This window comes from Geotrypetes seraphini, chromosome 7 (genome assembly GCF_902459505.1).
Source record: "Geotrypetes seraphini chromosome 7, aGeoSer1.1, whole genome shotgun sequence".
Lineage (NCBI taxonomy): Eukaryota > Metazoa > Chordata > Amphibia > Gymnophiona > Dermophiidae > Geotrypetes > Geotrypetes seraphini.
In genome coordinates this window covers 49,497,205-49,510,689 of record NC_047090.1, presented here as the reverse complement: position 1 = coordinate 49,510,689, position 13,485 = coordinate 49,497,205, and the positions used below count along the sequence as shown (strand labels likewise).

The 13,485-nt window shown below is 47.5% G+C and overlaps 1 protein-coding gene across 17 annotated transcripts in view; it reads left to right on the top strand.

Annotated features, from left to right (window-relative positions):
* Window positions 1-13,485, top strand: part of MICAL3 (microtubule associated monooxygenase, calponin and LIM domain containing 3) — a 711,269-nt gene that overhangs the window by 140,061 nt on the left and 557,723 nt on the right. For all 17 annotated transcript variants that reach the window (XM_033950898.1, XM_033950894.1, XM_033950891.1 and 14 more), the window contains one exon: window positions 12,758-12,859. In XM_033950898.1, the coding sequence (XP_033806789.1) occupies window positions 12,758-12,859 (102 nt within the window). The remainder of the gene's footprint in view (window positions 1-12,757; window positions 12,860-13,485) is intronic.

Below are 13,485 nucleotides of genomic sequence, written 5' to 3'. Positions count from 1 at the left end.
TAGTGAAAGGAGGAAGATGAAAAATGGAATTGCTAAACTAAAAGATGCTGGGAACCGATATGTGGAGAGTGATGAGGAAAAAGCAAACGTGCTAAACAAATACTGTTCTGTGTACACGGAAGAAAATCCTGGAGAAGGACTGAGACTGTCTGATAAAAAACGCGAGAAAATGGAGTAGATTCTGCGCTGTTCACGGAGGAAAGTGTTTATGAACAACTTGAAAAACTGAAGGTGGACAAAGAGATGGGACCGGACGGGATCCATCCCAGGATACTGAGGGAGCTCAGAAAGGTTCTGACGGGTCCTATTAAAGACTTATTCAACAAATCTCTGGAGACAGGAGTGGTTCCTGGGGATTGGAGGAGAGCGGATATGGTCCCTATTCATAAAAGTGGTCACAGAGATGAAGTGGGAAACTATAGGCCGGTAAGCCTCACTTCGGTTGTTGGAAAAATAATGGAAGTGTTTCTGAAAAGAAAGGATAGTGAACTTTCTAGAATGTAATGGGTTAAAGGATGCAAGGCAACATGGCTTTACAAAAGGTAAATCATGCCAAACAAACCTGATTGAATTTTTTGATTGGGTGACCAGAAAACTGGATCGAGGACATATGCTAGATGTCATTTACTTAGATTTCAGCAAAGCCTGTGATACAGTTCCTCATAGGAGGCTCTTGAACAAACTTGAAAGGCTGAAGTTAGGACCCAAAGTGGTGAACTGGATTAAAACTGGCTGTCGGACAGACGCTAGAGGGTGGTGGTTAATGGAAGTTGCTTGGAGGAAGGAAAGGTGAGTAGCGGAGTCCCTCAGGGTTCAGTGCTGGGGCCGATCCTATTCAATATGTTTGTGAGTGACATTGCTGAAGGGTTAGAAGGAAAAGTTTGCCTTTTTGCGGATGATACCAAGATTTGTAACAGAGTGGACACTGAAGAGGGAGTGGAAAATATGAAAAAGTATCTGCAAAAGTTAGAGGAATGGTCTAATATCTTGCAATTAAAATTCAATGCAAAGAAATGCAGAATAATGCATTTGGGGATTAATACTCAGAAGGATCCGTATATGCTAGGAGGTGAGAGGCTGATATGCATGAATGGGGAGAGGGACCTTGAGGTGATAGTGTTTGAAGATCTAAAGGTGAAAAAACAGTGTGTCAGGATAGTTGCTGCTGCCAGAAGGATGCTGGGATGTATAAAGAGAGGCGTAGCCAGTAGAAGGAAGAAGGTGTTGATGCCCCTGTACAGGTCATTGGTGAGGCCCCACTTGGAGTATTGTGTTCAGTTTTGGAGACCGTATCTGGCGAAGGACGGCCCAGAGGAGGGCGACGAAAATGATAGGAGGTTTGCGCAAGAAGATATGAGGAGAAACTAGCTGTAACATTACTGCCTCGCTTTTTCTCCTGCAAGCATGTCTGCTCTCTTTCTCATCCCCAGTCTCTTTGCCTCTTCTTGCAGGGGTCTCTGCTCTACTTTCTCTATGTGTTCCTTTTTCCTGCAAACCTCTATGCTGTATTTTTTTCTCTGTATACTCCTGATCTTGTGTTTCCCTGTAGGTATTTATTCCTATTTTTTTTCCTTCTTCAGTCATCTCTTCTTTCTCTGAACATTTCCTACCTCAGTCTCTCCAATTTTCTTTCCTTCTTCAGTTTCAGCCCTTTATCTGAACATTTCCTACCTCAGTCTGTCCAATTGCAGCTCTCTTGCCCTCTAAGCCCCTGCTGCAAGTGGCTGTGCATGTCTTCTCTCCTGCTCCCCTTTCCAGACAAACCTGCGACTCCAGCAGCGTGTGCAGCACTCTACTGCCCTGATTTACTCTGGCACGTCCCTGATGACATCATCAGAGATGCGGCAGAGCAAATCAGGGCAATAGAAGGCCCTGAAGCAGCGTGTGTAGAGTGCTGCACACACTGCTTGAATCGGTGTTTTGAGTCGGGACCGTGAAGAAAGTAGCGGCTGGAGTCTTTTTTTGGCGCTTCCCTTCCCGCCCCTTGAGGTGTCGCCACGGCTCCTCTCGATCCCCGCCAGCGTCGGAAGCCTTCTCCGACGCTGGTGCGGCTCATGAGAGGAGCCGACAGGAGAGCAGGATGTCCAGCGCTGGGGTCCAGTCCTTCTGGCGAGTGTAGGTAGGTGCTGGGGATTCGCGCATGCGCACTCCTGCGGCCACAGACCTATTGATCATGGAACACGCAGATAGGAGTGCGCATGCGTGGCTAGCATTTTATTATACAGGACTAGTCTTTAAGCCCATTACATTAACGGGTGCTAGAACAGATGTGTGTGTGTGTCTGTCTTTCTTTCTGTCTCTCTGTCTCCTTAGCCGCTGTCTGTCTGTCTTTCTTTCTCGCTCCTTGGCCACTGTCTGTCTGTCTCTCTGGCTCCCCTGTCTGTTTGTAATTCTTTCTGTCTGTGTCTCTCCCTGGCCCCTTATCTATCTGTTTATCTTTCTTTCTGTCTCTCCCCCTGACCCTCAGCCTATCTCTCTCTGGCCCCCCGAGCAAACCAAGATTGCTGCCTGCCCCCCCAGCACACCCCTCCCCCCCAAAGCAGTCCCTTTTCCCTCTCCCCCTCCACTTTTTTCTTTCTGTCTCTCTGTCTCTCTCCCTGGCCCATTATTATATTATAGTTTATTACTTCTATTCCACCTGAGTCCTCTACATCTGGTTGAAAATACCAGAGGAGAATCCAGAAAAATGCAAAAAATGCAAGAGTTGAAAATAGTGAGAGAAGCCTGTAATAAAATACACATGAGCACAGGGGCTGCAAATGGCAGAGCAGAGTTTGAGGGCATTGGTGGTGTGCGTCCTGAAAGCGACAGGCACTGAGGCTATTAGAAGAGGACAAAGTTGCTGAGTAGGTAATATCTGTACCTGTTAACAGCAGCAGGGCTCGCTCAGTCTCTCGCCCCAGCAGGATCTGTTTGAGCTTCATAGATGAATGGAAAGTCATCTTGAAGACTCTCATGCCTTGGACTGCAGGTAGACCTCCACACAGTCACAGGACGAGGAAGTAGCGTGGAGATCCCGTGACTGCGCAGATGCCTATTCCCGAGTAACTAAGACATAGAGATATTTCCGGTAAATGATGTCATTCCTAGGGTTGCTGGCAAACTGAGAGAAAAGAAAGTTTTCATGCAACAGAGCTAACATAACCAACGTATTAGCCTGATTTGACCCATTCTTGATTTACATGTTTGAATTTAGCTCACGGTGAGTTACATTCAGTCTGCCATGCTCCTTGCCTTAGTATATTTTTAAGTTGAAAGACACGGCGGCAGCAGCTCCTTTCAAGATCCCCGACTGCATCGGACTTCCGACGCAGGAGGGGATCCTGAGAGGAGCCGCTGCCTTGTCTTTCAACTTAAAAATATAGTAAGGCAAGGAGCAGGGCAGACCGAAGAACAGCACGGCCGCCGCCGCGTCCGACATCCAAACAATTTTTTAAAATTTTGATACCAAGGACTCAATTCATGACTTTAAAAACTTGCCTGTTTTGTTTTTTAAATGGCGTCCTGGCTCCCGCGGCCTGCAACCGCTGACATCCGCTTCGGGGGGGGGGGGGAGAGAGAGCTTCGCGCGGCCTGCAACCACCGACAGCCGCCGCGGCCGACACCCGCCTTGGGGGAGGAGAGGGAGTGTTTCACGCGCCCTACAGCGCACAGAAAACAGAACACGCGATGGGAGTGCGCATGCGCGTCTTAGCCTTTTATTATATTAGATATAAATTTATTTAATGCAGGTGTTCAAAGTAAAGAAATGTAAACCGCATGGTGAAGTAAACTAAAATGTACTTATCCCAGGACAAGCAGGCAGGTATTCACTAGTGGGTGATGTCATCCGACAGAGCCCCGATACGGACATCTTGCAAGCATGTCTTGCTTGAAGAAACTCAGAAGTTTCGAGATGCCCGCACCGCGCATGCGCCAGTGCCTTCCCGCCCGATGTACCGGGCGTGTCTCCTCAGTTCTTTTCTTTCCGCGGAGCTGAGAAGTTTCACTTCATTCTGCGCTGACTGAATTTCAGTAATTTGCCTTCTTTCTACCGTGTTTTTTTTGTTTATTTGATTTATTTCAATTTTACTTTATATTTTCTAAAAAAAAAAAAAAAATGTTAAAATTATTTCTTCCGGCGGTTCGGCCGGGCCGGCCTCGTGGCTTAGGCCTAGCGCCTTCGACCTTGCAGCGACGATTTTCCAGCCTATGTCCCGGCCAATCACCGGTTTTAAAAAGTGCAGCAAGTGCCAGCGTGCGATTTCGTTGATGGACCCGCATCGACGCTGTCTTCAGTGTCTTGGTCCAGAACACGTTCCGAAATCGTGCCGGCCTTGTTCCACGCTCACTGCGCGCTCGTTCAAAAGGCGCTGCTTGCTCTGGGAGTCGATGTTTAAGATGGAGTCTGCCAAAGAGCCATCTGCTTCTACTTCTACTGATGTTTCGCCGATCCGGTCGAAACCTGCATCGACGACTCCTGCATCTGGCATCGTGAAGCCGGCATCGTTCACTCCGACTTCTGCCTCTGGTTCGGCATCAGTGCCTGTCCCCGTCTCCTCGGCTCAGGTACCGCCTTCCACTGTCCCTCCGGTGGTCATCAAAGTGCCTAAAGCTAGCAAGCAGAAGCACTTGGCCACGAAGGAGCGCGAAGACCGGGCTGGAGGACCCCCTTTCGGTGCGGATCCCTCCATATCGGCTTCGCTGCGATCCCTGCTGGAAGCTCAGTTTGTCGAGCTTATGCAGTCTATGGGACCCCGGCTTATCGCCTCCATTCAGGGTGACCTCCCGGTCCCGGTCCAGGGGGGCGGTCCGCCCCCTCCCCCTCCTCCTCGTCGTTCGATCTCTCTGCTCGACGAGGAGGATCGGCGGAGGGCGGCGGGAGTCTCGAGACGGCCTTCATTTAGTGATATGCCGCCTTTGGAGCCCATTACGCCTCCTCGACAGCAGAGTGCTGGGTCAGCCCCTGATAATCGAAGTCCTGGGCATACTGCATCGCAGGAAGAGTTCTTCCGCACTCCATACCAGACCTGGGTGGCACTGCGTGAGTCCGCATCCTTACCACCTCTGCGATCCACTGCATCTAGTCCCATCCATTCCTTGGAAGCTTCGGGGGATCGTGCGATGCATAGAAGATCTCGTTCCCCATCCCGGCACCGAGAGGGGCATCGATCTCGACACTCATCTCGCCACTCCTCACGTCATTAGGAGGTGTCCCCGCAAAAGAAGATCCAGCGTTTGGGATACTCCTCGTCGGATTTATCCCCGCCTGAGGGGCCGGAGTATGAGGAACCATCTACCTCCTATTCTCCTTGTCGCTCTCAGCTTTCTCTGGACCCGGAGGCTTCCACTTCTTCTAGTCCGTCGCGCCGGCCGGCGCTGGCGGACCAACTGTCCTTCTCCTCCTTCCTCCGACAAATGGCGGATGACTTGGATGTGACTTTGGACATGGGTTCTCGATATTCTAAGGAGTATCTGGACACCATGCATTTGCCTCATCCTCCGGCGGAGACGCTCCGGCTTCCTCTGCATAAACTGCTTGACCAGACTTTCATGCGTTGTTTTGAGACACCGTATTCCATCCCTGCAGTTCCCAGTAAGTTGGATGCTCGATACCGCATCGTACACCACAAAGGATTTGAGGGGCACAACTATCTCATCAGTCCCTTCTGGTCGAGTCCTCCCTCAAACGATCTCATCCCTCCCAGGTTTACGCCTCAGTACCACCGGGCCGTGAAGGGAGGACAATGGACAAATTTGGTAGACGTATCTACCAGAACTCGATGATGGCGACTCGAGTGCTCAATTACAATTTCTTCTTTTCTTCATATTTGGACTTTTTCTTGCCGGTGCTCCGCAAGTTCATCCCTTTTATCGATGCTCAGGCTCGATACGAGTTTGAAGAGGTGGTGGCGACCCTTTCCCAGTTACGCCTGCAGCTGATGCAATCCTCCTACGATGCCTTCGAGCTCTCGGCACGGGCTGAGGCCTGTTCGGTCGCCATGCGTCGCCTGGCATGGCTTCGTACGATTGATATGGATCCAAACCTCCAAGACAGGCTTGCAAATGTGCCTTGTGCGGGGGCGGATCTGTTCGATGAGTCTATCAAGACGGTTACTAAGAAGCTTTCGGACCATGAGAAGTCCTTCCAGTCTATTCTGTGGCCTAAGCCCAAGCCTCAACAGTCTCGTCCCTCCAGGCCGCCTCTAATTTACCAGCGGCGTTATCAACCGAGGCAGACTCCTCCTGCGAGACAGCCTGCGAAGAGACAGCCTCCCCAGAAGCCTCAGCAGAAGCCTCAGATCCCGGCTGCACCCAAGGCTACTCAGCCTTTTTGACTCTCTTCCAGGGAGCATAACCGACCTCGTTCTGTCTCCACCCGTTTTTCCCATTGGGGGTCGTCTCCATCATTTTTGTCATCGATGGGAGACAATCACCACGGACCTTTGGGTCCTTACCATCGTAAGAGAGGGATACTCTCTTCATTTCCAACGGGTCCCCCCGGACCACCCGCCAAGAGAGTATCCTTCAAACTTGACGCAGACCGCTCTTCTCCTCCAGGAGGCTCAGGCTCTGCTTCGGCTTCGGGCCGTCGAGCCGGTTCCATTGGATCAGCAAAACCTGGGGTTTTACTCCCGGTACTTCCTGGTCCCGAAGAAGACGGGCGATCTGCGTCCCATTTTGGACCTTCGAGTCCTCAACAAGTTTTTGGTCAAGGAGCGGTTCCGTATGCTGACCCTTGCCTCTCTCTATCCCCTCCTCGAGCAGAACGATTAGTTATGCTCTCTGGACCTCAAGGAGGCCTACACTCACATCCCGATTCATCCGGCCTCCTGCAAGTTCCTCAGATTTCGGGTGGGACATCTGCATCTGCAGTATCGAGTGCTTCCATTCGGCCTTTCCTCGTCGCCCAGAGTCTTCACGAAGTGTCTGGTGGTGGTGGCCGCTGCACTCCGGAACATGGGTCTCCAGGTGTTTCCATACCACGACGACTGGCTCATCAAGGCACCGTCGGCTCCAGAGGTCATTTCGGCGACCTTGACTACAATTTGTTTCCTGCAGAACTTGGGCTTCGAGATCAACTTTCCCAAGTCACATCTTCAGCCCACCCAGTCTCTCCCCTTTATCGGGGCTGTCCTGGATACCATCCAACTTCGAGCATTCCTTCCTCCTCAACGCATGGATGCTCTCCTTCTACTCTGCCAGTCGGAGTCTTCTCGCCAATCCATCTCAGCGAGACACATGATGGTCCTCTTGGGCCACATGGCATCTACAGTTCATGTGACGCCTTTTGCCAGACTTCATCTCAGAATTCCTCAATGGACCCTGGCATCTCAGTGGACTCAGGTGTCCGACCCGTTGTCCCGTCACATTGTAGTCACTCCTGCTCTACGGCAGTCTCTTCTCTGGTGGATGACCTCTTCGAATCTATCCAGAGGTTTGCTGTTTCACTCTCCTCCCCACCAGAAAGTTCTCACGACCGATTCATCGAACTATGCATGGGGGGCTCATCTTGATGGTCTTCGCACTCAGGGGTTCTGGACCAGTGCGGAACGACTCCATCAAATCAATCTTCTGGAGCTCAGAGCCATCTTCAATGCTCTCCAAGCTTTTCAACATCTGATTCACGACATGGTGGTCCTTATTCGCACCGACAATCAGGTCGCCATGTATTATGTCAACAAACAAGGGGGCACGGGCTCGGCCCCTCTTTGCCAGGAAGCTCTTCGAGTCTGGGATTGGGCGGTCCGCCACAACACCTTCCTCAGAGCTGTCTACATTCAGGGGAAAGACAACGTCTTGGCAGACAAATTGAGTCGTTTTCTCCAGCCTCACGAATGGACGCTCCACTCCGACCCCCTTCATCAGATCTTTGCTCAGTGGGGAACGCCTCAGATAGACCTCTTTGCAGCCCCCCACAACTTCAAACTGCCTCAGTTTTGCTCCAGGATCTACACTCCTCATTGCCTCGAGGCAGACGCCTTTCTACTGGATTGGGGGAATCGCTTCCTATATGCGTTTCCTCCATTCCCTCTCATTCAAAAGACTCTGGTCAAGTTGAGATCAGACCATGCCACCATGATTCTGATTGCTCCTCGGTGGCCCAGACAACCTTGGTACTCCCTTCTACTTCAACTGAGCAGCAGGGAGCCAGTACTTCTTCCAGTGTTTCCTTCACTACTTACTCAACATCAAGGTTCACTACTTCATCCCAACCTGCAGTCCCTCCACCTGACAGCTTGGTTCCTTTCAACATAACTCCTCACCAGTTCTCTCAAGCAGTGAGGGAGGTCTTGGAGGCTTCCAGGAAGCCTGCTACTCGACAATGCTATTCCCAAAAATGGACTAGATTTTCTTCCTGGTGTATTTCCAATGTCATGGAACCTCAGCGAGCTTCCCTTTCTTCTGTATTGGACTATCTTCTACACCTGTCTCAGTCTGGTCTCAAGTCTACCTCTATACGAGTCCACCTGAGTGCTATTGCGGCTTTCCATCAGCCTCTACAGGGGAAACCTTTGTCTGCTCATCCTGTGGTTTCCAGATTTATGAAAGGTCTTTTTCATGTCAACCCTCCTATCAAACCTCCTCCTGTAGTTTGGGATCTCAATGTTGTCCTATCTCATCTCATGAAGCCTCCGTTTGAACCTCTCAACAAGGCTCCACTTAAGTATCTCACCTGGAAGGTGGTTTTTCTAGTGGCCCTCACGTCTGCTCGCCGGGTCAGTGAGCTTCAGGCCCTAGTGGCGGATCCACCGTTCACTGTATTCCATCATGACAAGGTGGTTCTTCGTACACATCCAAAATTCTTGCCTAAAGTGGTCTCCGAATTTCACATCAACCAATCCACCGTGCTTCCAGTGTTCTTTCCAAAGCCTCATTCTCATCCTGGAGAATCTGCTTTACACACTCTGGACTGTAAACGTGCTTTAGCTTTCTACTTGGATCGCACAAAGCCACACAGAACTGTTCCTCAACTTTTCGTCTCCTTTGATCCAAACAAGTTGGGACGACCTGTATCGAAGCGCACCATCTCCAACTGGATGGCGGCTTGTATCTCTTCCTGCTATGCCCAGGCTGGATTATCCCTTCCCTGTAAGGTCACAGCCCATAAGGTCAGAGCAATGGCAGCCTCTGTTGCCTTCCTCAGATCGACACCGATTGAGGAGATTTGTAAGGCTGCCACTTGGTCCTCGGTTCATACATTCACCTCTCATTATTGTCTGGATACTTTCTCCAGACGGGATGGACAGTTTGGCCAAACAGTGTTACAAAATTTGTTCTCTTAAGTTGCCAACTCTCCCACCATCCCATTGGGGTTAGCTTGGAGGTCACCCACTAGTGAGAATACCTGCCTGCTTGTCCTGGGATAAAGCAATGTTAATTACCGTAACAGTTGTTATCCAGGGACAGCAGGCAGCTATTCTCACGTCCCACCCACCTCCCCTGGGTTGGCTTCTCAGGCTAGCTACCTGAACTGAGGAGACACGCCCGGTACATCGGGCGGGAAGGCACTGGCGCATGCGCGGTGCGGGCATCTCGAAACTTCTGAGTTTCTTCAAGAAAACATGCTTGCAAGATGTCCGTATCGGGGCTCTGTCGGATGACATCACCCACTAGTGAGAATAGCTGCCTGCTGTCCCTGGATAACAACTGTTACGGTAAGTAACATTGCTATCTCTCAATCTCACACACCTCAAAAGGCATAGCCAGCTGGTAACCAAACGGAATTTAGAAAATTAATAAATTGCAAAGAAGACACGGGTAAGTCTGACTGGACTTACTAGTTACTAAAAAGCTATATTATACACCATATCTCTGCACAAACTTAAACATTGCGGTTAATATAAAGAGAATGAACATGTGACTCACTCTTTTAGATACCCAGGCTATTGTTGAACTCAACAAAAAATAAAACACTCAACAAACCACACAATCCAAGCACACTATTCCTGTGCATACGCAATTAGCCCTACACTGACTTCAGTTTCATATTTTTTGAATAGATAAGTTTTAAGATCTTTCTGGAATTGATAGTAGGTGAGGGATGGAGAGTGAGCAGAGTTTTAGTTCTACCCTGCTCATAGGTGCATTGAAATGATGATAATTGTACAAATATTCCAGATAAAATCTTGTTTTATTAAAATTCAACAGACAGTCCTGTTTCAAGGTATTCATTTGTACAATGGAGGAACATTACAAGTCAGAGAGTGTAAATGCAACTTCCCTGACATAACGCCCTCAAAATTCTGTTCTGCTAGGTTCACTTAAATATACCTAATACATGACTACATTTTACTGCCTGCCTGCCTGTTATTGATCCCTTATACCCTAATCAGATCACTGAGATCTATTGACCAACATCTATTAGTTATGCCCTCACTTAAAGTTATTAATACATGGCGGCACTTTATCATCTCTGTTACAGCTCCTCAAACTTGGAACTCTCTCCCTATTTATCTTAGAGAAGAAAAGAACTTAGATAAATTTAAAAGTAAACTTAAGAGCTTTTTTTTCAAAGATGCTTATGATATTTAGGAGACCCAGCCTATCTGCTTATTTTCATAAGGCTACTTCTTTTATTTCCCTCCTATTGTTTTTTACCATAATCGTCTTTCTTTCTATCATTATTATTGTATTTCATTACCCTGCCTTTCCCTTTGTTTTCCTTTTCTGTTTATTCTGTTAGTCGTTAATTTAATATGTTTTGTTCAGTGTCCATCTGTCTTTTATAACCCCTGTATTATCTGTAAATTGAATGATTTGTTCATCGCTTAGATATTTGAGTAAGTGATTAATCAAATACTTAATAAACTTGAAACTTAAACTTGATCTAATTGGTCATGAATACTTGATACCATATAAGGCGCTTGTATGCATATTGGGGGAGTGTCTGTCCCCCTCACACAAAGAATTCTTAAAAGTTACATTTTAATACTAGCTTATCTAATAAAGAAAAGGTACAGAAGAAACCAGGAAAAAGTATTACAATATACTTACAGAGGAAAAATTATCCATTCACACAGCTTTAAATCATTTCTCTTTAAGAGTCAAACTACTGCTCCCATGTTACTGAGTCATTTAAGAGCATGCACTGAAAATCCCATGTCTCAGTGAAAGAAAAGGGGAGTGGCCAATCCACTCCCACAAACCCTACATTTTCCTATACGCATCCTCCAGTACAATTGTTAGAGGTAATTATATTTCAATCTGAACCCTTAAATATGAAAGTCCCTACGTTATTAGTTTACTAAAATTTAATTCATTATTTTGTATATCCAATTAGCATTTCTAACTTTGCCCTGCAAAAAAGGAGAGGGAACCCCCTCCCCTGGAATGTAATCTCTGTAATAAGAAGAAAAGTCCATCTCTGTAGCAACCAGGTCAAAAGCCAAACCTTATCTGTTCTGCAGGTCTCTGGAGATCAGACTGGACACACATTAAAACAATGGGATTTCATAAAACTAAGCTACAGCCTGTGTGTATCTTCTCTGGTCTTCAACAGAGCTTATATATTAATTCTAGTGACATGAGAGAAGGCCTACTCCTGTTTCCAATGACCTCAGCACAAAACACATATTTAGGTCAATATATTATCCCCTGTTTGTTTTATCTGGTTTGTGTTCTGGCTTCTCCAATTGTAATTTTATCTAGCCATTTAAACCCTCCTCCTTTGCCCTTGGATAGGCCCTTATCTTATAAACAAACCCTGACTAGTAAATCCAGAGCAATGGAAGGAAAATATAATGGCTATTTTATTTTTCATGCTTGCTCATTCCACCACATAGCTGTCCATTTTTAATAGGCTGCCACGCCCAGGTTCAAAAGAGCCTCATCAAGAGATGAGCGTTCAGACATGAATTCATTACTCCTGCCTGGAATGCCAAGGTCCTATCAAAGAATTTTGCGTTTATTAATTTAAATGTTATCTTTTGGAAATAAACATCTCTGATATCTTGCATTTAAAAAAAAAAAAGGTACTGCGGGGCAGAGATATTTTAAAAGGGCGGGCGGGCACGGGGTATTTTAAAAAGGTACTGGGAGGGGGGCAGAGGAACAAATTGTTAGTTGGCTGGGACCGATCCCTCCTGTCCCAGCCTACCTCTAGACCAGGGTTAGGCAGTTCCAGTCCTTGAGAACCGAAACCAGGTCAGGTTTTCAGGATATCCACAATGAATATGTATGAGATGGATTTGCAAGCACTGCCTCCTTGAGATGCAAATCTATCTCATGCATATTTATTGTGGATATCCTGAAAACCTGACTTGGCTCCGGCTCTTGAGAACCGGAATTGCCTATCCCTGCACTAGACCACCAGAGGTGAGGGGGGGGAGGTTACATTTCAGGGCAGTGGGACAGGGTACAGAGCCTGGCAGAGAAGGGGGCAGGGTTGCAGAGCCTGGCAAGGAAGGGGGGACAGGGTGCAGAGTCTGGCAGGGAAGGGAGACAGGGTGCACAATTTGGTTCAGAATGTTTTTTTTCTTACTTTCCTCTAAATCTAAGGTGCATCTTATGGAGCGAAAAATATGGTATCTACTTTGAGCTCTTCCCCCCAAAAACAAACAAAAAAAAGCCTAAAATTTCTTAGATGGAGTGGGTTAGGTTAAAATAAAATGAAAATAACGAGTATTTTTCCTTCTAATGAGAAATCTTTCCATTCTGAAGGAAGAGACACAACCTGGTTAAGAGAGAATAGAGAAAGAGAAATTGCATCTCTCAGCTGAATATACAAATAGAAACTGAACTGACACAATGTTAATGATTTGAATTTTATTTTCAGGAATAGGATGGAAAGCAGAAGTTCACCCAGCACCACATCCAGTATCGGAGTATGAGTTTGATGTTGTCATTGGTGCAGATGGCAGAAGAAACACTTTGGAAGGTGATAACTTTTGCTTGGGTGCATTGAGATTTATTTTAGATCGGGGATCTCAACCCATACCTAGCCAGTCAGGGTTTCAGGATATGCACAAGGAATATCCATGCGAGAAATTTGCATTCATTACTCCATTCTCGGGGGAGATGCACCAATGAAAAAAAGTGTATTGGGGCATAATAAGCTCGCTCCATCTGCACCGGGGTAAACTTAGTCGACCCCAACAGCCAATCCCCTAAGTGGCGCAACAGACAGGCATAATTATAGCGTTGCAAATATGGGCAGGCTCAAATCCCCCTATCCCTATCACCCCTGTAAACACTGCAAGGGCAGTTTAGGCTTCTTTGCCGCCCAAACAAATTTAGAAAACATGCCAATGACCTTAATAAGATCTTTCCTGGGCAATACCATCATCCTAGCCAGCTGACTCCGCCCCATCAAAGATAAGGGAAGCAATTGCCAACCATCCAGCCAATGTTTCATATCCAATAACAGTTTAGGCACATTCAAACGATACAAGACACAGACATCCATTGCAATCTGGACCCCAAGGTAGCGGAACGAACCCTGTACTCACTGTAAGGGAAAGTGCGCCCCCCACCCCTCCTGAACATCCTCAGAAGATGCCAACA